This window comes from Eleginops maclovinus, chromosome 13 (genome assembly GCF_036324505.1).
Source record: "Eleginops maclovinus isolate JMC-PN-2008 ecotype Puerto Natales chromosome 13, JC_Emac_rtc_rv5, whole genome shotgun sequence".
NCBI classification, from domain to species: domain Eukaryota; kingdom Metazoa; phylum Chordata; class Actinopteri; order Perciformes; family Eleginopidae; genus Eleginops; species Eleginops maclovinus.
Genome location: NC_086361.1, coordinates 13,717,133 through 13,741,703, shown reverse-complemented (window position 1 = coordinate 13,741,703; position 24,571 = coordinate 13,717,133). Strand labels below are relative to the sequence as shown.

The 24,571-nt window shown below is 43.1% G+C and overlaps 2 protein-coding genes across 8 annotated transcripts in view; one reads left to right on the top strand and one right to left on the bottom strand.

Moving 5' to 3' along the window:
- dtnbp1b (dystrobrevin binding protein 1b) overlaps positions 1 to 7,861 on the top strand; it is a 65,954-nt gene extending 58,093 nt beyond the window's left edge. For 5 of the 6 annotated variants that reach the window (XM_063898881.1, XM_063898876.1, XM_063898879.1 and 2 more), the window contains 3 exons: positions 1,915 to 2,082; positions 5,463 to 5,606; positions 6,123 to 7,861. In XM_063898881.1, the coding sequence (XP_063754951.1) occupies positions 2,034 to 2,082; positions 5,463 to 5,606; positions 6,123 to 6,457 (528 nt within the window). In that variant the 5' untranslated portion in view covers positions 1,915 to 2,033 and the 3' untranslated portion in view covers positions 6,458 to 7,861. The remainder of the gene's footprint in view (positions 1 to 1,914; positions 2,083 to 5,462; positions 5,607 to 6,122) is intronic. The other variant, XM_063898878.1, reaches the window with a different exon arrangement.
- Positions 7,862 to 8,739: 878 nt separating this feature from the next.
- The window catches only part of jarid2b (jumonji and AT-rich interaction domain containing 2b), a 97,711-nt gene continuing 81,879 nt past the window's right edge, over positions 8,740 to 24,571 (bottom strand). For both annotated transcript variants that reach the window (XM_063899856.1, XM_063899857.1), the window contains exons 7-18: positions 19,408 to 20,842; positions 17,703 to 18,247; positions 15,037 to 15,129; positions 14,748 to 14,866; positions 14,533 to 14,603; positions 14,235 to 14,349; positions 13,880 to 13,985; positions 13,609 to 13,791; positions 12,698 to 12,828; positions 12,241 to 12,427; positions 11,787 to 11,894; positions 8,740 to 11,190 (exon numbers count right to left, since the gene is read on the bottom strand). In XM_063899856.1, the coding sequence (XP_063755926.1) occupies positions 10,966 to 11,190; positions 11,787 to 11,894; positions 12,241 to 12,427; positions 12,698 to 12,828; positions 13,609 to 13,791; positions 13,880 to 13,985; positions 14,235 to 14,349; positions 14,533 to 14,603; positions 14,748 to 14,866; positions 15,037 to 15,129; positions 17,703 to 18,247; positions 19,408 to 20,842 (3,318 nt within the window). In that variant the 3' untranslated portion in view covers positions 8,740 to 10,965. The remainder of the gene's footprint in view (positions 11,191 to 11,786; positions 11,895 to 12,240; positions 12,428 to 12,697; positions 12,829 to 13,608; positions 13,792 to 13,879; positions 13,986 to 14,234; positions 14,350 to 14,532; positions 14,604 to 14,747; positions 14,867 to 15,036; positions 15,130 to 17,702; positions 18,248 to 19,407; positions 20,843 to 24,571) is intronic.

Genomic DNA, 24,571 nt, shown 5'->3' with positions numbered 1-24,571 from the left:
TAATGTATACTTCAAGCATAATGACTAAAGTCTTGCCAGTGGATGATACTGTTAAGGAGAAGTTAAAAAAGGTAGAGGCAACGTTCTTGATTCATTTTTTGAAAACGGCTGATGTCTGATAGACAAAATGTGCAAGGCATCTTTTTAAACTCAACATTTCCTACAAAGGATGTATTTTTGTTCCTATAACCCAGGTTTGAAGATTTGGGAAACATCAGACATTTCATATGTACATCTCGGGCAGTTGCATCAGTTAGTGACAGCATGGTCTTATGTAATGCTACCATCTATCAAAGTAAACACATGTGAGCTAAAGAGACAGACTGTCCGTGACTACAGGCTGTCATGTGCAAACACACACACACACACACACACACACAAATGCTGAAAATATGGAGGAGGTGGCGCGAGGGGAGGACAAGGAGGAAACTGGACAGTATCCTGGATAACCCCTCCCAACCCCTCCATGCAGAGCTAGTGAAGATGATGAGTACGTTCAGCCACAGAGTCATCCCACCTTGGCACAGCACTAAGTGCCTGGGAAACTCCTTTGTGCCTGAAGCCATCAGGCTGCACAACAAGGGGTTAACCATGTGACTCACTGACAATAAGCCGGACTGCACATCAATCTGCACTCTTGCACTTTTGCACAATAACTTTGACCTGCACTCTCATTCTGAACACATACATGTGTATATTTTTAACAATACTCTCGTTACTTATCTGTATATATTTTTATATTTTATTTTTATTTGTGTTTCATATCCCTGTGTGAATCTGTACTGTTTTCCTCTTTGTTGCTTAAACACTCAAATTTCCCCCACGGGGATGAATAAAGGTACATCTCATCTTATCTTATGTTTATCTATCTGCAGTCATGCTTTTGGTCACCCAGTCTCTAATCCTCCCAGTCCCCACAGACATCTCTAACTACCAGGATAGGGCCTAATGCACAGGCCAATCACAGTCTGCCCCAGAGTCCCGCATGCACCAATCAGAATCCAGTGAATCTTGTCAAGGCAAGGCACAATAAAGAATCACTGTTCACCTTGTCTAATTTTTCCATTTCCATTTTTGAGCAAAATCCAATTTGGGAAATTGCATGTTTTAGAAGGGAGAAAATACAAGGTTATTCAACTATTCAAAATGACGAGCAGACCCTTTCAGTCCAACCCCATAATGTATGTCAAACTCAAGTGACTTTATAATAACTGAAGGACCTTTATATTCAAGAAAGATTGAAACAAACAAAGCGGTCAATTGTTTTCCTCAACAACAATGTCAATTTACATCATGAACCTCCCCTTTAAAGCCACATCATGGCTAGGGATACAGACAGGACACAAGACTGGGTTTACTGAGGTGCGTGCAGCAGAGGGGGTTGTATGTGTGAGACTGAACTGAGTGAGGTACCCTCCGTGCAAACCCACAGGAGGCAGAGTATTGAGTCACTGAGGCTAGGGTGAACGGCAGAATATGTGAATGCTGTGGAGCACTTTGCTCTACATCGTTCTGCTTCAGTAAAGATTGAATTTGGCTGCTTTTCTATCTGCCATAAGCCTCATTAATTTCAATGAAAAAGTGTTCATAAGATGAGTTTTGTAAGTCAGTTAAGTTTAGGCTTTATATAAAGGAGGCGATGATTTCTTTTCCTGTATCTCAGAAGAAAAAACTGAATAAGTAGTAGTAAGTTGACTTTTTAGTGGTTGTTTAGACTTTAAACACCTTTCATAAGACGTTTGTAATATTTTAGTCTGAATGGATATGATTGAAATAATTGCACACTCTTGGTGGAGGTTTGCACTTTACTAGTTTTTTTTGTAGTGCAAATCCAATTGAGGATGATTTTGACTCGTGTCCAGCACATAACCCTATCCTGCAGACCTTTAAAACTTTATTCTCTCTTTCTGTTAGTGGAGCTAGACACGGAGCACGCACAGAGGGTCCCCGGGGCCGAACAGGGAGGAGCCCCGACCCCCCAGGTCAAGCTGAAAGAAAGGCAGAAGTTCTTTGAGGAGGCCTTCCAACAAGACATGGAGCAGTACCTGTCCACTGGCTACCTGCAGATCGCTGAGAGGAGAGGTGAGTGGTAAAGACTGCGAGATCAGGGGTTCTTTATATGAAAGTCATGCTCTTCTGACACTTAGAATATATTTACGTCTGAGGCCTACAGAGGAAAACATTTTAGAATTATAGGTTGTAGTGCCTGTTACAAATTCAAGGGTGAATGCAAAGCTATCCAGCATTCAGATGAATTAATTCCACAGATCTCATGCCGTCAGCTGAAACCTTCACACTTCAACAGCATATCACAAGATTGAGCCATAATAGCTTTTTGCAGCGAGGCTCTGAGCGCCTGTCGCTAAACACACAAGTAGAGCCATTACGGTGAAAAATGCCACCTTGCCACATAACTGTAGGCTTCCACTGGGATTGTAATAGAATCCTGCTGCAGTTTACCTCATGTATTACGGCAAAAAGCCTGTGCTAAAATACCCAAAGGATTTGCCGAAATGAGGGATTGCATGAGCTGTGCTGAAAAATGTATTGGAATTTACTCGGCCCCGAGTTTGCAATGTGATTTTTCTTCTTCTATTACTCATCAATCCTGCTCCCTTAATCCTCTGGAAATGGCCTATTAGAGAGGATTGTGGAGCAGCAAGGAAGGAGCCGAGGAAAGAGACTTAAGGAGAGGAGAGGGAGAGACTTATTTTTTTACTGTCACTCAAAACAGCTTTTAAGTCAGAGCCGTGTTTTCATAATCTCCATGACTAAAAACAATGACCAGTGCCAGGCTTGAGGTTCACTGAGTGAAATATTCACAGCTCATTAGCTCATATTCAGAACCCCCTAAATTAATTCACGGAAAGACATTTTTTTATTGTGGTTTCACACGTTAAAAGATGTGATTCACAGATGTATTACATTCTGGTGAAATACATCTGAAAATAAGGCTTGGTGTGAGAGCTCATTATTCTTCTCCAACGCCAAATCTCTACAGCAGGGCGGCGCCACTGGAAAACCAAAATCCAGCTGGAGATGAGAGGGTAGATAGATGTGGAGAAAAAAATGAAAAGCGACAGTGACAATAAAAAAGAGAGGGGGTGGCAGATGTCTTAAGCCATTGAGCTGTCAAAAAGCCAGTCTCAAGGGTCTCACACCCCCCCCCCACACACACACACACACACACACACACACACCCACACACACACACACACACACACACACACACACACACACACACACACACAATCCGCAATACCGCTGTAGGCAAAAACTGTCCTTCCCGGCAGGGAACCTTTTAGGCAAGGTCACAGTAGGGTTAAAAGAAGAAAATGTAAGAAGCATTCATATGGAAATCATGTTCTCAATGCAGTGCTGTCCAGTGCTTCTGGACAAGCCTTTCACAACATAGCGATAGTGATGGTTCAGGTGTGTGTGTGTGTGTGTGTGTGTGTGTGTGTGTGTGTGTGTGTGTGTGTGTGTGTGTGTGTGTGTGTGTGTGTGTGTGTCTGTGTGTGTGTGTGTGTGTGTGTGTGTGTGTGTGTGTGTGTGTGTGTGCACATTTGTTCATCTCTTCATGTCTTAGAAATACGGCTCTATTTAGGGCTGATAACTTCATCAACATCCTCCATGCCATGTTTTATGAGGCTGAAAAGCTGCTGTATGGGGGTAATAGCGAAGTTGACAGGCGAGATACTGTATGGATTTGCACATAAGAAGGGCCTGCATAATGAGAAGTTATTAGTGAGCATTAGACCCTTCTTCCTCTACAATATGTCGCAGAAAACACAAAGAAAGAAAGAGAGAGAGGAGAAAATGATATTTTTCAGTTTATACTCCAATCCAATATGTGTGCAGGAGTGATTCTGTGTGTGTTTAAAGAAAAAATATACATGACACTCCCATTTGTGTACACATCCATCCAAATGTTTGTGTTACAAATTAGAATCAATATAAATGTGTTTTGAGTACATTTATGGACAATCAGGTTAATTGCTCAAGTTGACTTTCAGTGATCTGAAAACACTCAACTGTTTGTGTGTCTGTGTGTGCGATGTTGCGTTGATTTTCGAAGGACGCAGAGACTTTATGGCCGGTGTCCACGGGAAATAACTTCCCCCTTCTCTCTCTCTTTCTTCACTCTTTCTTCTGCTCTCCCTCCCTGTGCCGCTCTCCTCTACTCTCCTCATTTCCTTGAGGTACAGTAGCCAAGTCTTCTCTCACTGCTGTGCGCCTTCTCCCTCTTGTGTTCGCAATTCTGCCCCCACCCCCCACTCCCTTCTCATCCCCACAGTGCACTGACTGGCTGTTTGTCACGCATGCAGCACATCATGCTAGTGAACAGGGGGGGTTTGTTTCCCTGCAAGGCGGTGAATCCAGGACTGGAGTGTTGTGTGTAAAACGCTGGGGGAGTAAGAGGTGTCTCCAATGGTTTTGTTAGTATATTCCTTTTTAAATTACAAGCTGGTTCCTAGTGCCAGTAATGCTGGTTCTGCCATAGAAAATTAACACAAATATTCGATTGTTTTTTGTGAAACTTAACCACATTTTGCATGTCATACCAATGTAGACAATGTCAAATTAACCAAGAATAAAATGTCAAATATTAAGGGAATTTAAGTCCATTCTGTTTGGCTCTCATCTGCTTTAAGTATTGTATTGTTTCTAATTTAATTTACCCTCTAAACACTGATGTTGGGTTCATTGCATCATGTTGCCGGGTCAATCTTTCATTTCATTTTACATTAATTCAATTTTAAGATGCTTTGCACAGCCCTAAAGTGTACATGTGGGTACCATGATCATTAGTATAATTCACCTTCTTACAGTAGATGGATTCCAATCCTTAAAGCTGGTAAAAAGTGGATCTGTTCATTTCACTTCTCTTTCAGGAGGTTCTTTGCTTCTGAGTCACTGAAGCCCGTCCAAAGAATAAGTTCACGTTTTTTCAGCTCTTTTTTTTCAGGCTATGCTCACATGCCCACATGTTGATCAACAAAGATAAAAGAGAGCTTTATTTCAGCAAAACCTGGACTATAGATATTGTCCCACATCTTGTAAAGTGTAGGACAGTGAGGGATCTTCTGTGGGCCCACATGAATAGACGGAAGGACTAAAACTAACCAATTAAAATGTACATAAGGGCATGTGTGAATTAAGATACCTTTGAGAAAATGTGAACCTGTCCTTTAATGATGTTGTAGGTGTTGCTTGTCGCCTTCATATACAGCTTCCTACATGTACTGACCATTTTTTCGTGTGGTAACGCCATTGATTTTACCATAATCAAAATGTTTTATTTACACAAGCTAACCCATTTCAAAGCCATCCAGCTTGAATGCGCCCATTTGCTTCTGCTTGGCAAATTTTGAAACGCAGAATCCCAAAACACTCCTGGACTCAGCCCCTTGCTGCTGCCCTCTTGGTGCCAGGCTAATATCTTTACGTCTCACGTGCAGGGCCAATAGGAAGCATGTCGTCCATGGAGGTGAACGTGGACATGCTGGAGCAGATGGATCTGATGGACATGTCTGACCATGAAGCCCTGGATGTGTTTCTGCACTCTGGAGGAGAGGATAACAGCGTGGCCTCGCCTGTCGCAGGTAAACACACTCGCAAAGTATTCATTCAAACTATAATAACTCAAACAACACTTTAATTACTGAAGTGATTTAACTTTTGACATCTATTCCAGATCATAGAGTTTGATGAAGCAGAAATATGTGACTCAGAAGATTGACAGGAACAATGTTTGAGCACTATTCACAAACACCATCTGTTCACATCTGCTTGGGAAAAGTTCCTGTCATAGTCAACAACCTCCATCATCTAACTGACAGCTCAGTCTGTCTAACTAATGTTATGCAAATACATTTCAGATACATTTCAAATGTCTGTAGGAGACCAAGCCTGGCCAACTCCCAGCACATAAAAAAAATCTGTGAAGTACTTCCAGGAATAAGTGCTCTTTTTATTTGCAGTAATTGGTCTAAGATAGCAAATGAATAGTGTTTAACGAATAGAAAAAGGTTCAAATCCCCAATGACTTAAGGAATATACCACTACAGATTTACTTATTTTACCTGCTTTATGACTCCTCCTCCTCCTCCTCCTCCCAGGTCCAGACATTGAGTCCTTCACCACAGAGATCAGTCTCCAGGTCCCCACCCAGGCCGAGCTGCGCCACAAGCTCTCCTCCCTGTCCTCCACCTGCACCGACTCAGCCAGCCAGGACACAGAGGCCGGGGAGGAGGATGAGGACGAGGAAGAAGACGAGGAGACAGAGCAAGGAGGAGGCGGGAGTGTCGGAGGATCAGGGGGAGGAGGAAGGAGGAGACGGCCCCCCGTGGTGGTGACCCTGGATGAAGAGGAAGTGCACCTTGATACAGCGCTGGTGGACGGGGTGGAGGAGCAGAGCAGCAAAGACTGTGAGGCGAGCAGGCCAAAAGTTTGAGGACACATGGATTGGATTTAAACACAAACACACAGAGCTGCAAACGGAGAAAAGTAATAATATTGGCTTCCATCTTAAATTTTCATGATGAAGAAATGAAAAAGAAAATAGACTGAGGTTGCACTAACTGCCATATGACCTTACCTTTAAAAAAACACTGATTTTAATTATATTTGAATCCTTTCAAATCGGTTTGAGTTCCCTTTAGCATATTAGTTTTGGATGGCGTAACATGCACATGAAGAGTTTGACTTTATTCAGAGAGTGCTCTAATATTCTGTTTCTGTGTCTGAGCATGAGGAGAGGCCTGATGCTGGTAAGTGATGGTGACACTAAAATGATCCATGTGCCCCTTTTGCAGTGTTTCTTCTTTGACTCCTTGCTCCATGCTTACATATTCTCTAAACTGCAGCTATTAGGCATCAACATATATTGGAGAACAGTACTTTGGCTAAATAAAATTATATGATGGTGTTCATAACAAATGATTGCCAAATGTTAAAGGCTTTGAACCGCTTTGGCAGCCAAATACTAGAATCCTGTTTGTTCGTGGGACTTTATATTACCCAAATTATGGATAGAAATTAAACCTTTTATTTTCTCCAGGTTTTTTCTCCTGATTGTGTTGCTAGGGCAATGCTTAAAAAAATGTCATTTAAAACCTTGTAAACAGAATCAAGGATTGTTCACTTCTCACTCGTTCTTTCCAGAAACAATGCACGAGCTGTGCTCAATAATTCAGAAAAGGTCTTTTCCAAAAGTCCCAAGAACTATTATCGTTATAAGCCAAAACCGTGGCAAACAAAGCCTACCATACCTTTTTTGTTGGTAATGAGGGTGAATTGCCCCCTTAATATAGCAAATGCTACATGATTAGCACAAAGCGACCTAAAATAATCTGCAAGGGGCACATAGATACATTTTTCACGGCTTTATGGATACGTTGAACCCCAAAGTTTGTTGCATTTCTCGAACTAGTTGATGAGCTAGATTCTGCAATATTTTAAATTTAAACTAGAATATTTTTTGTTAAAAAAAAGCATGGCAATGACTGGCAGTGGGTTCTACACCAAATAGAACTGTATAGCTGACAGACCACAGATGGAGTTCAGGTACTCATATATCAATGATTTAAAACACACACACCTACACACATACACAAAGGAGAGTTACCCATTGCCATTCCTTTGACCAATAATATGTGGGCAAACTTCTTCTTTGAGCGAGGACCAAATCCCTGTTTGGACTGTGTGCTATGCATTGGAGAACACCCAGAAGGTTAAACTGTATCCACATTTTTGCACAGAAATGTTGACATGTGTGCGATGTGACAGCATTACTTCTTCCTCTCTTTTCCTCTTCCTACAGTTTATGACTTGTTGGTAATAAATGTTTCTTCCCCAACATTGTTTGATTCTCCTTAAAGTATTCAGAAACATTGTGAGCAGGATTCAGGGTTTCAGTATGATACCAGTCCCTGTGCACTCACTCCTGATTTAGTGTCGAGCTCTTTAGAGATGGAAAGCTGAAACAACACGAGAATGGATGAAGAGTGGAAATGGTTTTGGATTGGGAAATATTATTTCAACAAGTTAATGTCATTATAAGCTAAATATAATAAAAAAGGCAATAGTGTTATGCTGCGAGTGCTGCTTTGTGAATAGTAACAAGCTGATTTGATACGTGGCGGTCACTCCTCTGCACTTTAATCAATGTCATGGTAAACTACAGGGCCCTCCGACAGTTTTGCATGTACAATGTGTTGTGTTTGAAGAGTGAAACTGTGTGATATGAACATAATAGCACTTGTGTATTCCACACCTGCTGCTGCGGACTGTGGAACTTGATAATGTCACGGTAGGGCCTGTTTTCACCTTCACCTATGGTAATGGTCTCTCAATGGAGTGGTTTGGCATTTGTATTGTTTGTAAGAGTCAATTCACCCAAAATGCAACAAAAGATTTTCTCACTTGCATGTAGTATTGGTCATACATACACTTTGGGTATTAATAGCCCAAGGTTGACATCCCTTCAGGATTTTGCCTTCACTATCATAGGGAGCTATAGAAATGGTGCATGGTGCTCAAAACATAAATCACTTAGGTTTTTCCGAAGATGTTGCTCTGCACAATTTACAGGGCTCACTGTCAACCGTTTCAATTGGAACAATGTTAATGCCCTTTAGTTTTACCAGACTCCACCAGCTAAACACTTGAAATCTAAATAATGAAACCATTTGCAAACAAAGACACACAAGCAGGTTGGAAAGAAATGACAGTGAATTGTCGGTAAGTTTTTATTAAACCTTAAGTACAAACTGCAAAAGTAAAAAACTGTCAATATAACCAACATGAGACTCTCTTTCCGAGTGGAGGGAAAGGCCGAGATGCGGCACTAATAAATTAAGTCACCAGAGACCCCACTGTGAGCAAGTAGTTTATACTGTAGAAAAATGGAAGAAACAAAAAGAGAACTGAAAAACAAACAAAAAAATCCCGTCAGAATAAAATATATCGTAAGGCCATAAAAACTTGACAACCACTTTTTTATGTTGAAAACACCCAACTTGGTATTTCCTTAAATAGTCCTAAAACAGTTCAGTCTTCTGCGAGGGACGACAACCAACAAACTGGATTATAGGATATTTCCTTGACAGTCACCACTGGCAAGCTCAGTGCAACATGAGTAGCTACTACATTTTTGTTGAATTTTCAGTAATGAAAATGTAAAAACCCATTTTTTTGTGAACATATCTTTTTTTCCCTTTTCTTTAAAAAAGTAAAGCTAAAAAAACAAAACTAGATTAGGGGGGGGGGGGCAGTTGTTGGCTACTCAATATCTTCTTTCTTAGTGATTTAAGCAGCACTTACATTTTTTATACACGTTTACCAGAGCAACCCTGTAAGCGTCAAACTCACACGAATGAAGAAAGGGAAATGTAAGGCTTTTTCTTCATCAACCACTCTCCTCTGGAACTTCCTTCTCTCTTCCTTCCTTTCTTTCTTTCTTCCTTAACCCCAGAAAAGGCTCAAGTATTTAAAGAAATTTACAGGATTATGTACAAAAAAGGTTGATGTTTTGTTTGTGTTTGTCTTTTCCCTCTCTAAAAATCACTCATAATATATCTGGAAAAGGGAAAAACAATTAAAAAAAAGCCAAAAACAAAGTACAATTTAAAAAAAAACTTGGATTTGATATTTCACATTTTACACTCTTTGACTAGTGGCTCTACTTGAGATAACACGTCAGACCAACAAAAGTAAAAAACACAAAATAATAATAATATAATATAATAATTAAAGTTTACTGGTACAGATGAAACAAGAGGACTGGAGGAATGGAATGTTAACACGATTGCACATCTAGAACCAGAAAAGCCTGAGAGCCTTTCTGCCCTGTGGGGTGGGGGTGCGTCGGCTAGCTGTTAGTCGCTAGCAGGCGCTAACCCCCAGATTTTTTATTTTTGTGTCGTTATACAGTAATTATAACCAACAGCACCAATAAAATGGATTTCTTCGCTAAGTATCAGGCACAGTTTCCACTTGCTAGCGAAGGAGGGATCCCTCCATACTACCAGGAAGTGAGGTGAGCGGTGACCTTTCTCAGGTCAAGCAGCTGTAGCTCTGCCCCTCTCACATCCACCAACAAACAGAAACATCCACAATGACAACAAAAATAAAATACACAGAAGACTTCTTGCAAAAAAACCTAGCAAAAACCAAAGCTAAAATTCAAAAAAAGGACTTGATAAAACATAGCCAACCAACAATAAACCAACATCGTCTGTCTTTCAAGTTTTAACCTCGCGTCACTGACCCCCCTTTAAAAAGAAAATGCAGGAGCTGCATCAAGAAAGAACAAAATCGATGAAAAAGGACTCCTCTTGTTCCAAGTAGGGATAGAGGGAAACTTTGGGTAACTACTTGATGCCATTTTCATTTCACAAAACTGGAGAGAAAAAAAACCCCGCCTTTTCATTTGTCCCATGTTCACAGATGAGCGACGCATGATGAAAAAGGATAGGGTTTGAGTCTCGGGGGAGGGGGGGGGGGGGCAAGATGAGGCCAGGAAAAGAGTGATGCAAGAAAAGGGTAACACATGTAACCCATTTTAGTGAAGGGAGGGTGGAGGTAAAGGGTATAACCATCAAGTCTTCTTGTGAACGTTACACTTAATGCTTGTAATGTTGAAAAGGACGACTGAAGCAGGGACGGGGGCGCTTCTAAAATCATCCAGAACAAAAACAAATTCTTCTTTCACACTAGTGCAAAAAAGACATCTTGCTTTTCTTTTTTTTCCTTTTCTTTTTTATAAAACAAGCCTGTCATACTAAGGGGGGAAGGTGAATCATTTTTGGAAGGGGGGGCTGAGGTCAGGTGAGGGGTTTTCAAAGCTCAAAAACAATCAATCTTAAATATTGGGTGGTGGAGGAGGGTTTGATAGTGACCCTGCTTGAAAATAAAAACAGGGGAGTTTTGGAGGGTGGGGCCAGTGTCATGGCGTCCAACTCAGGACACAGCAGCGGCCTTGGGTATGTGGGTGGAGGACAGGCGTGCCAGGGACACCTCCACTGTGGCGCGCTTTCGGGGGCCTCGCTTGGCTGGTGATGCTTTGGCGGGGCTTAGACCGTGGCAGGGGTCCACCCCTACTGCACTGACGACGACTCCACCACCTCCTCCGTTCTTCAAAATCGCCCGTCCACACACCTGGTTCACCAGACTGTTGATTTGCTCCTGATTGAGAAACACAGATAATACAGATTACACATTTAACCCTTTAACAAAGTCACATTCATCCTCTGTACTTATTCACACACAGCAAAGGACAGTAACAAAGTACATTTACTAAAGTACGCTACTCCAAGTACTTGTAGTATTCTCAGTTTATGCTAATTAGTTATTATATTATTATAAATCAAACTTTTTCATGTATTTGTGTAGGTTAGCATTATATAAAATATTCAAATTAGCTCCACCTTTACCAGCTGTAATAAAAACACATCAATAATCATAATATTAACCCAGAAACTCAATATGTAATTCCAAAATAGGCCATTATGGATAGTATTTTTGCTACGTATGATGTCGATAAAGTAAAATTTGGAAAACAGGACTTTCACATTTTAGTATTGCTACTTTTACTAAATCAGAGTACTTCTTCCAGCACTGTTCCCACACAGTGGGAACTACAGCTTTGACACAAGACAATGCAGGACATACACACTGCCATGCTGAGTAATCCACTTCCTGGAGCAGTGTAAACCTAGCTGATGTCTCCCCCTGCTGGACCGAGAGAGAACTGAACAACAGCAGACACAAACAGGACTCACCTCATCATAGCGGTACATCATCTTAAGGCCTCTGCAGGACTTGTGCTTCTCCACATAGCGCAGGGCACACTCCAGACAGAACACCACATTGTCAGTCTCCTGCACCACCTGCACACATACACACTTTACTGTAGAGACTACACTCAGCTCGGAACACTCATTACTGAGATACCTGATGGACCATGAAAGCACTAGAAAATGTTACTCTTACCAGTGCGCAAATAAATATGAATGCTTTACACTTGTATGTAAAGCAAGCAGTTAGTAAAATATGAGCTCCAAGCTTTTTGAAGGCTATAACGCAAATGAAAAATGATATACACTATGAATTATTGATGATTTCATGAATAAATTCCTTTAATAAAAACTTGCTTTAGAATACTCAAACTAGCATTATTTTAGTAAGCCTTTTAGCAAACATGATAACAGTGTGTGTTAATCTCTGAGCTCTCACCATGGACAGGTAGCAGAGGTGCTGACAGATCTGGCAGCGTCTCTCTGAGGACTCCAGTGCCAGCCATTTCCCGCGGGGCTTCTTGCGTCCCTCACCGGGTCCCAGGCCTCCGTCATGGGTGCCGTAGCGAGCGGAGGAGATTAAACCTGCCTTGTAAAGTTCCTGACGTTGGCGAATCTCTAGGTTCCTGTTGGACAAGAAAGATTGCTTGTTAAGTTAAAGTCAGAAAAAGCTGAAAACTGTATCATTATTTGATTATGCTGGCAAAATATGAGTAGTGGGACATCATCTGATGCAAAATAACTTTATTAGAAGTAAGCAGTTATTAGGTTCACATACCGCAAATAAAGGAACAGATATTTTTTTTATCAATATGCCCTCAATGCAACATTTGATTGATGTTTTGCTTAAGAAGAGTAAAAGTACGATGCTCTCTTTTGACCATCTAGGATCCTACCTGAGATCTTTGAGTAGGGCGGAGATAGTGGTGAGCAGAAGGCCATTGTCCCTCTTAGATTCGGCCGTGGCAATCTGATACAGTAGCTTCTCCATGGAAAAGGGTTTGGCTATACGACGACATTTCAGGTCCTGCGCACAAAATCAAGATGAGTATTTTTAATGTCATAAAATCAAAAAAGACAACACGTTTTCCCTGACATTTATTTAACCAGTTTCATTTGATTTTTTTCAGGTTAACACACACTTACAAACAGATAAATGCATCTTCTTCTGTTCCTCATGCATAAGTAAAAATGGTTAACCATTTGGGAGAAACTGTATCAGGCAGTGCACCACAATGCAGTACATTGTATGAATGTCATATTACCCTTGAGAGCAGTCTGCTGTGGCTGTGAATATGATGCTATTGCCGATGGTATACGTACTTCCATCACCATAATGCCCATAATGAGAGTAAGGGACATTTTCTTCTCCTTTATTGCTACTATAATGAGGTCCAAGGGTCCAAAGGCTTGCTCATGATCACAAGAAAATCTAAATACAACCCTCGGGAGAATTGCAGCTAAAAATGACTCCTTAAAGTTCAACACACTGGCTGATTAAAGAATTAAGCTCTAGGTTCTTAGTTCATTTATCCATTTTGGTTTCAATCACCTCCACATAAATCAGAGCTTTAACTGCCACTGCCACAGGGGGCCCGTGTTGATCATTACAAACAAGAGAGAAATAAAACACATACATCGTGTAAAATCTGTAATACACAGGCAAAATATTCCCTCCAAAGACACATAAGAGACATTTTGTTTTTATAGTTCTCTAGTGCTATTGCTAATTCTGTTTTATATTCATACAGTATATGACATTAATAATTCAACATGGCTCTTACTGTACACAGATTTCTATGTGTACCTTTGCGGCCTGGTAACCCAGGTTAATCCAGTGCGGCGTGGCAAAGTGCACCGTCTCTGACACGCTGTAGCCACAGCACACTTTAGAGACAAAGGCACCGGGGAAGCAGACCACAAACTGGCCGCTCCGCTGCACCGTACGAAAAACCTTGATGCCTTCACGGCACAGCACCTCTGGAGAGATCTGGGAAACCAGCGAGGAAGAGAAAAGGGTCACATTTCTGTATATGTTTGATAACAACGTCATCTTATTCTGCTCAGAAAACACTGACCATGATGTTCTTCTCCAGCATTTCTAGTCCTGGGGTGCCATTGGCCTGAAGCAGTGTATGGACCACCTTGTCCAGCTTTGCCTTCTCCTCAGCAGGGACAGAATACCTGCAGGAGCAACACACAGACATCAACACACATTTATAACCAAGATTCTCTACATGAAAAGGATCAGTTGAACTTACTCCACTAGCGTAGTAAATTCAGAGGAACAGAGGAAAGTATGCACTCAGTTTAGCTTTCATTTTGAACCTAATTATGTTTAAATGTTTACTGACAATTAAGGGGACAGTTTTCATTGTTGTACATTGATACTATACTAGTGATGATGAGGAAAAGAGCCCAGTGTATACTTACCAAATGCAATCAGCACCAGTGTGTAAGTAATCAATATATGGAAGGCGATTTTGGTCTCGAGACCAGCATGAGGTAGAAAAGACCATGCCAATGTTAAGCCAGGGAATGGTCACCCCTGGGGAGACAGAGAGAGAAACAAGAGCAGAGGTTGATACTTACTGCAAATTAAACAGAAATAATGACATGATATGCACAGATATTAATGGCTTCTAAATTCATTTATCTTGAGCATTGGCAGTGAAATCAGTGTGTTCTTTCGGTTTGCTACAGAACAGCTAAAGCCTTTATGTGTTCTTACCAGGCACAGCACCCAGATGCCTCAGAATGGATCCAGGATTATTGGGGAGGACAGTGAGGTTCCACCCATGTCTGAGGGAAAGATAAGAGGAAATGGGTTATTCTCAGGGATACCAGATTGATATTTGTGGCCTTCCAGTTGGAAAAGGTCACGACTACAGTCTTGCAAAACACGTCAAATATTCCATGTGGGGGAAAGGTCCGTGGGCTACTTACTTTGAAAATGGCTCTGACTTTCCTGTGGGGAAACCACTGCCATGTGTACTGGTGTCCACCTTCCCACAATGCACCGCTGCATGGCTGTCTCTCTGCTCCACAATCCTCCAGAACTCTTGCTGCAAGACAAAAAAGGAAAAAGAAAAATTCAGTGGAAGAACACATGGAGCAGTGTATAGGTTTCAGACGTGCCTAAATGGACACATTCTGTTACATAGACAGGAATATAATCCTCATCTGGAAGAGACTAAATGTACAAGTTGCTCAAGAAAGATGTCAGCATGCTAACCTCCACCTCAGCAGCCCCTGGTTCCTTGTTAAAGCACATGGTCATGGTGTTCCGTGCTATCCTGAAGAAGTTAGTCAAAGACACCGACTTCCCCTGCAACAAAGAGACATTAAACATGAGTCACAGGAGACTTCAATCCACATATTTTCTGTCATACTGGAAAAACAACAGTAGGGAATGTGAAAGGAGACTGAATAAAACATGAGCAAAGAAAAGTATTGCTGGACATTAATGAACTGCACATTTTCCTATATCTCACCACAAGTTAGTACGAGTGAAAAGGTCAGAGGGAAAGCATTATGCTCAAAGGAATGTACACACAGACATATGTTACAGCAGTACATGTCTCTATAAGGCTCCACCTCGGTGCTTCCCTTACAAGCCACAGATGTATTTCCTTTGGACTTGACCCTGTCTTCCTGAGACAGTCCTGCTACAGAGAAGCTTTTAAGGTTAACGTAAATCTGCCAGCTCAGGGCCTGGAGACCTACAAACTGAATGATGATCTTGCAGATACGTCATCCTCAGAGTGACTATTTGTCTCTCTTTTTTGTCCTTCTTGATGTTTTTTAAAAACTAAACAGACTTCATTACAATTTCTATTATTAGCTCCGTCAAGGTGGTTAGTATTTTTCTCGTTGTCTGATTGTCCAATTGTTGATTTTCATTAAACTTGGTTAAAGGGTGTAGCATGTAGCAAAGTGAGAACTCAAAGAGCTTAAAGCAGATCTGAATCCTGGGGGTTAAACATGAAATAAGTTTACTTTTGTCAACATTGCGTGATAAAAGGCTTTGGTGGAGCTCTCTGCCATTCAACAGCTACAGGGTTGTAAAATATATACAGTATAGTAGCGAGCTAGTTTGCACAACTTTCTTTAGGCGAGTCAGTAGCAGCACTCATCCAGGCCTTTCCTGGTGTAATTAGAGGTAATTATACCCTTGACATGCACTTTGTTCTCTTGATAGAAAAAGTGAAATGTAAGCTCCTCTTGGGGGCCACTCGAGATGAAAAATGCACACAAATCTGAGCTGTGGAGAGAAGTGATGGTTCGTATTTAGACAAGCCCGTCCTGCCAGGATGGTGACAGGCATTCACATGTCACTGCATTGAATAGAGCTTCTATAATTTAGAGCTTTATGGACTGTAGTGGGTCAACTCTGTAGACAATAGCTCAGTTCTATACAGGAAGGCCGTATAGAGGGATTTAGTAACCAAATTAACTGGGAGGGAAAAAATCTAATGGGAAACACAATGAAATGTGGGGATTATTGTGCAACAGGACAAAGTTAGTACAGAGATGATTACTGCTTCACTCATCAAGATGCTTTGTCATGAGAAGAAGTCGGAATAAGCTCTTTGCAAATAAATAGTGTGTAGCGTACAGTGAGTGCACATTTTCTGGTTGATTTCTGCATGGACAAAGAACTAGGTGTTGAGAGCAGAGGGGATTGGCAAGAGGACTGGGCATGATAGAGAAAGCCAGCGTCAGAGAAATGACTGGAGATTTGGGAAAATAACTGAGAGCAAGGGCATGGGCTGAAGGAGAGAAGCCATGGGGGGAGATGGCTGGATTAAAGGAGCTGGATAGGGCGGGGTTTTAAAAGGGGGCGGGACAAGGGTGAGGGGAATGGCTGCCTTTTCTCTGACCTACATTTCAGCCAGCCAGAATCAACACAGCTGCCAGCAGGCTGTGGAGGTTGGAATACATCCAATATGGGAGGGCATACACACACAAACACACAAGCAAGGCCACTGACCACCTTACCACACACAGCTGCACAGAAATATTCTAGCCAAACCACAAGATGGTAAGGTACTGTCCCTCGCTCTCACACTAAAAAACAGGTATTTTAAATGCAGCTACATTTTACAATTACACATACCGCTGAATGTAAACAGGTGTTAGAACCTCTAATGTTTTGTGTGAACCACAACATATTACAGGACAATAATGTAACCCAGACTGCTGAATAACATTTTATGAATGCATTTATATCTCTGCAGTTAACACCATTGTCACAATCTCGCTAAATGCAACCCATTCAAAGTGTTTCACAACAATTCATAGCGCAGCTACGCTTCGTCTGAAAACATGTTGTCACTTAATAACTGGCATAGTGATATTAAACACTCAAATGTTAGTGGTATTACTATAAAAGGTTTGAGCTGCACCTCGTGTGTGACATCAGTCTCGATTCAGATAGTAGTAGGATGACAAACATCTGGCTGAGCGATAATGGGGCCTTTGGAGAGTGCTCAGGTGCTGACAACATGCTGCAAAACCACTGGATTTGCATTTATAAACAAGGCAATGTGTCTATCTTTGGGAGATTTAGTTAAGGCATTATCAGCTTGTTAGGATTGAAGGACTAAAACAAAAGAGAACAAGACATTTTTCAGAGATGAAAAAAGAGTACACCTATGATGAGGAAAGGACAGGCCAATGAGGAGGCAGCATTCAAAGATGATTGTCAGTCTTAGTGCTGCTGCTAATGCAAAAGTTTACTTCACAGTTAATGCTCCAATAAAGTGCCCACCGAAGCAGTAATCGATAAGAGTAGTTGGGAGCTGAAACTTTTTTAAAAGTAAAGAAACACACTAAGGTGCATATTGTCAGTGTAGAACCAACATGTGTCATAAACAGCAATGCCTCCTTTGTCCTCACCTTGTTAATACATTTGTGCTGGTCACTGAGGACGCTGCTGTCCTCCTCCTCCGGCTGCTCCTGTCCATGCTGCCTGTCCTCTTTGCTTTGTTTTTCCTGAACGAAGAGCCGGCGCCGGCCCGCTTTGACCTGAGCCTCCAGCTCCTTCAGATGGTGATACACTCCATTGGTGCGGTGGTTCCCAGTCGCCCCGCCCACTATCCCACCCGCTAGCCCATTCTTGGGCTCATAGCGTGGCAGCACCAGTGCACTAGGTGCCGAGGAGTCCGAGAGACCCTCCAGAGGGCCACGGCGAGACTCCAGGTTCTTTTTCTCCTGCAGCACCTCCGATTGCAGTTGCAGCCGCTCCTCAGCGCTGAGCGAATCATAGGAGAGGATGTACTGGAGGTACGCTTCCTGCAGCTTGGCCAGCCGGTCCTGCGCTGACTTAGGGATGCGCAGAAGGTCCGCTAGCTTGGTCCACTTCTTCAGGTCCATCACCTGCTGCATGCCGCCCATGTCATTGATGAGCTGGAAAAAACGTGACAGGTCCACTTCACAGCCACCTGCGGAAGAACAAGATCAATAAGAAGATTAGTTAGGGGGAAAAAATGCCTGAGTGTTGTTAGACATAAACATTGTCTTGTAGTAACATTGAAATCAATCAAAGGTGAAACATTTCTCATCTTCAACATCAAAAGTGTCGCCCACACTGTGATGTTATCTTTAGAAAAAGAGCTGTCCCTTTGTCACTAAAAATGCATGTTTTTTTAATAGACAAGAAAAATCTAATTAAATCAAAAAGACATCTCAGAGCATCTGCTCCTTTGGCTAAACATGCTTTCAATCCAACCCAGTTCATTTTATTTGAAATGAACAATTAAGCTATCACCTTTAACAATTATCTAAACCATAGTTGTGCCAAACAGAGACGCAAATTGTGTTAATGTAGGACTGATCTGCTGGGCGCAGTAAAGGAAGTCATTTGGAACCAGAGCACCCTGGCAGGCTGAGGACACTTAACTGACTCGCTGGCTGCCAGCGCTCTCTGGCCAGCAGCCGCGTACCAACTTTACTCGCACTGGGCTGATCTGAATACAGCTGTATGTTAAAGCAACACACAGCACTTGTATAACATAAATCAGCGCACAATTAATGCAATTCAACACAACCAATTGCATGTAGTTCTTGCATATACACATGTACTGTAGAGAAGTCATATGTACAGTTTCTGTCTAAACCAGGGAAGTCGAGGCGCATAAAGGATTATTTCATTGTGGGAAATGGAAGATGACTGGACAATCTCTGGGAAATATTGTTTTTGTTGCTCATCAGGCTCCTTGTCCAGTTGTCCCACACTGTTATTGACTTACATGAACAGGTAGATAAGTTGGGCTGAATACCACTGAGTCTTTGAGAGCAAGACAGTTTAAAAACTGCAGGATACTGAAGAGGTTGTTTTGTTTTAACTAGCTGCATCTTGTTGATCTTATACCTACATTTACATTCAACAAAAGCAGTGACGGAGAGCAGCCACACATGTATACTGGGCTGAGAGGAAGGCTCGGTTTGGTAAAGGGTGTCTGGGTTTAATTCTCTCTTGTAATATCAATATCTCTGGTCCTCTGTCTGTCTCGCCTGCAGGAATAAACCTGTTGCTTATTGCTTGGTTAATTCAATCAATTCAGGATATACATATGTGTGCGTGCCTGTCTGGCTCACTTACCAATGACAGGTGGCTCATCCATGGTAATGCCCTGAGATTTGAGGTGTTTGCGAATGCAGGCTAGCCGCTGCACATTGGGGCCCCAGCGCCGGCCCAGCATGTGGACCCTCTGCACCTGTGTAACAAAACGCATCTCCTCGCTCAGCTTGCATTCGGGCCGCCAGTCTGTCGGGGGGATCACCCGGCACATGCCAGCCACCTCGGCCTGTTCCCTCACCGCATCCAAGTATACCAGGGGGTCCTGGAACTCCCGCGGCGTTGGCCGGAAGACAGGGGCTTCACCCAGAGCCGTCCAGCCTTCTGGCCTGCTCCGCTTGCGGTCCCACTCCTTCTCCTGCTCACGCTCCGTCTGGCGTGCCATCTCTTTCTCGCGCTCCCACTCCTTGTCGCGGTCAGCGGGCCGAAAAGCTGCCGGTTTGAGCTGTCCGGGGCTGTTGGTGGAAGTGAGTGGAGAGGAGGTGGTGGAGAAGGACACAGAGGTTTGTTGGGGGTCTGAGGTAGTGCTGGCACGGCTAGGGTTCTGGGGGTGATTCTGTCCTGATGAGGGGGAGGAAGAGGAGGAGCTCCGGGCGTGAGACCTGCTCTGCTGCTGCTGTGCTTGTCGAATCAACATCAGCTTGCCGGCCGATGCCCGCTTAGGTCGCTGGTTCACCGGCTCTGCATTGGCTGCTGGTGTAGAAGGAGGCTGGGTGTGTTGAGGGGGAGGGGTAGAAGGTGGAAGAGTGGTAACAGGTGGAGACTGTTCAGGGTGTTTTTCTGATTCATGTCCATTAGAAACTGGAGTGGTGGTTTGAGTGGCAGCTTTCTCTTGATTGGCCGCCTTCTTGCTGCTGCTGCGTGTCTCCAGAGGCGTCGGTTGAAGCTTGGCCTTTTTGGCCTCGGCGACAGTGCTTTTGGCTTTCTGCTCAACAACCCCCGACCCCAAAGCATTGAGGACCACCTCCAGACGCCGCTTGGAGTTACGCAGTCCCTCTCGACCCATGCACTCCCCCTGCTGGCTCAGTCTCTGCTCGTCTTCCTTGGCCAGGGAGTTGTGCCGCTGCCCGTTTAGCCTGCCGTTGAGGCGGACGCCGGCATTGTGCAGCCCATTGGATAGTAGCACCTGTTTGCGGGTTTTTGCATTGCTGTGGTGGGCTGGTGCCGCAGCTTTTCCTGAGTTGGCCAGCCCGTTGCTGGCTGCTGGCTGGCTGTGCTGATTGTGATTGTTCGCTGACGATGGTGCCGAGGCGGCGCTGTTGTGTTTGTTGCTGCTGCTGAGTTTGGTTTTCTTGCCCAATTCTTTCTGTTTGGCTTTGGTGTAAGTGACGTGGCCCTTGGACACGGTGGCTGTGTACTTCTTCACAGTTTTGGACGGCAGTCGGAAGTCGCGGCTCTTTTTGGCACCACCGACAGCTTGTGCCGAGCCTGCCCGCGTCAACCCGTTCACTTTAGAGACCTGAATCAACAGAAAAGATGGGAGAGAGAATGTTAAAGGACTAAACAAATAGTATCAGAATGATGTGGAATAATAAGGAGTTGGGGAATATTGGGAAAACAGGAATCATATTTTGGATCCCTAAATATTGAAACCGTTACATGCTCAAGTTATAAATACCATTGCAACAGATTCCCCTAAATGTACCCCCATACTTAACCATAAATAATAAAGCACCACATGTGCAAGACAGACATGCGCAGGGGCGTGGGTGCGCCTACACTCCACGATGAAGATGCCAAACATTCAGATTGAAAATACTGCAGTAAAGCATTTCCCTGATAGACCAAAAGTATTTGTGGAAACCTACGCTATTCATTAGAGAACCGATCAACTGTCTTGATTACTATACTTTCAAATGCTTTGCGCTTTTGTAAACTGCAGCTCAAACTGCTGTCAACACAGCAGGCTGAGATTTAGAAAAGGATATGCACAAACCAAAACCAAAACCACAACATCCCGAGATAAACAACAGTTAGGAATGGGTAGGAAAAAAAGCGATGACATGAGAGGGAAAACAGGGTCGGCTCCATGGTTTCTGCTAGCAGATGGCTGGACAGTATGAGGTAGGAGGTGGGGTCATTGGGATGGAATAAAATCCCATCGGGCACATAAATACAGCCTTTTATTTGGTATGGGTTTCCTTAAATGCTATAATTAAATAATTGGTGCTATGAATAAAGCTGCTTCATGTGTGTGTGTTTGAGAGAGAGCTAGAGAAAGGGACTGCGTATCTGAACATGAATGTGAAGTCTTGAGGCCCTCAGCTGTAGAACAGAGGTGTCTGGTTCCACGGCTAAATTGCCGGCTACAGCTGTGGTAAAGTAACACTCAAGCAAAAACCTTAACAGCTGGATCTGTGTGTGTAAAAATCCATTGTGTAAAATTAAAGTATATTAGGACACTATCTAGCTACTTCGCTCCATCTCTTTTCTTCAACTGATATTTCCCTTGTATGCATTTCTAAGAATATCTACTCCTCTCCCTCTTCGTCTCTTTGTTGTTTTCATGGCCCACTTTCAGTGCTGCCTAGAGTAGCTCATTCCCTTTTCTTTCTCCTTCTCTTTCTCTTTCCTCTCCCGGATAGGTCTGTGTTTGTGTACGAAGGCTACAGCGTTCTTGTAAAGCCCAGTATTTGGCTGCCAAAATCTCAACGGGTTGAGCTGGGGTCAGGTTTTTCTAGTTATCTTAACATAAAAAGTGGCTCCCTCATCCTATTGTATTTAGTTGCTCAGAGAAAATAGACTTTTTTCCATGTTTTACTGAAATATTTAAACGATAACGCCATCATACAGCCAGGATTTTCACTATAAAATGTATGATTATGTTCCCTGCCATCCTTCTACAGTATATGTGTGTGTCTCTGTCCAGACCAGCTGGAAGGTAACCCCTGAAGAATGAGAGGAGGAGGGATGTTAGAGATGGAGTTATCAATCACAGTCGGGGCGCCACAGGAGGGAGGTGACAGCCGGCCCATTGACAGGTTTGCCTTTGAAGGGCTCTCGTGTCACAGTTTGTGTGTGTGTGTGTGTGTGTGTGTGTGTGTGTGTGTGTGTGTGTGTGTGTGTGTGTGTGTGTGTGTGCATGTATTGTATTGCGTTTGTCTCAGGTGGCGGGGGGGCTAACACAAAGACCGGGCCATTAAAAGATAAGGGGAGACTGAAACCTAACCCTGCCACCGTCAATCATTCCCCTCCAACACACACACACACACACACACACACACACGCAAAAGCAAAAGGGGACAAGGAGAGAGGGAGGAAATAAGGGGTGTTGCGAAGGAGTGAGGAGAAGAAAGAGAAACTAAAAGAAAATTCAACCATAAATGCTGCCTATAGAAAATATGCAGAGCACCATTATCATGATTGTTACTTTTGATCTAAGAATCAATGACCAATCTCACAAAGTTTAGCAGTTTCTTTACTATCACTACAAGGCGCAATGTGACTGTCGATTCAATATAACGCTGATGCTGAAATGGTAACTTACTGCTTAAAAAGCAGTTGTCCAGATAACTACTATATTTCTCCAGCTACAGTTTGCTGACAAAGCAGTGAATGTGAGACAAGGTGTCATGACAGCTTCCTGCCACAGGAGGGCTCAGCCGACCGACTCTCTATAGGAGAGCCCGGCAAGTCTCCATCACTTTTCTGTCTTTAATTATTCGGTTTGGTTGCAGGGAGGATGGCAAGAGAGTGACAATGAGAGGAGAAAATTGGAGGCAGGGTACAGAGGCAGGAGCTAGTTTAGATACTTTACAGGAGAAGAAAGGAAAAGACAGACAGAAACAGCTCGTGCTAACAGCCACTGGCAAACAGAAATGAGTAGGACGATGAACAGAACAAGAAAGACAATAAAGCTAAGGGGGAAAAAAAGAGAACACACACACACACACACACACACACACACACACACACACACACACACACACACACACACACACACACACACACACACACACACACACACACACACACACACACACACACACACACACACACACACACACACACACACACACACACACACACACACACACACACACACACACACACACACACACACACACACACACACACACACACACACACACACACACAGTTTTCGAGTGGATTTCGGTCGCATGTGATCAGGGAAGAAGAGGGAAGGGGAGGGAGAGGGAGGTGGGTCTAGATGACATCATGTGTTGCTATAGCCCAGCTGAGGCCTGGCAGGAAGATTTTTAACAGGCAACATCTGCAGGAGCCGGCCCTGAGAAGAAGGGGGAAGAGGGAGGGAGGGAGGGGGAGAGAGAGAGAGAGAGAGAGAGAGAGAGAGAGAGAGAGAGAGAGAGAGAGAGAGAGAGAGAGAGAGAGAGAGAGAGAGAGAGACAGACATTGAAAGAAGGCCAGCCAGAGGATAGAAGACAGGAGGAAGTTTAACCCTTGCAAAGCCCTGCTGACTGACAAAAGAAGGGGGATGCAGTAGCTGTTTTCATCACATATGATCAGATTCCTTTCCATGCTGCCCTTAAAGATGTTACTACATCACAGGGCAACAAACATCAAACACTAAAAAGGTCTGTGATTGGTCAGCTTGATTATTTTGTGTTTTTTCTAACATGTTTCTAATCAGAGAAGAAAACATCTGGCAAGCCAAAGGGAAATGCTCAGATTTTTTTTTTCTAGTAAAACCATTTCCAGCGCGCACATCCTCCTCCCCATGATTTTCTGTATCGCCTGAGCCATGACATAATGTAAACACCATAACTTTGGGTGTAAAATGAGCGTGTGACACAGATTGGTGGCGTGCAACACATCCATCAAATGTCACAGCGGAGCGACGACTATCAACGGGTTAAATCCTATGCCGAACTATAAATCAATTATTTTGCCGGAGTCATTTACAGCGCGACTGCCAGAACACCTCGATGTAGAGGCATAAATCCGGCTTAAGCCTTTTTTCCCCCTCTGCTGTCTTATTAGGGAGCGATGCGATGCGGCCCTGGGCAGGTTGATTTTTTAAACAGCTAGAGAAAGGTCACTACAGCCTGGCACTCATAACACACACATAATGCAAAGGGAAAGATCTACATATAGGAGCTGGTGAAAGAGGTTTACTGCAAAACCATTAAGAGAAACACACTATGTTATCTTCATTTAGTTCTTGTTTGTTTCTTTATTGTACATTTTAACATGTTGTTTAACAAGC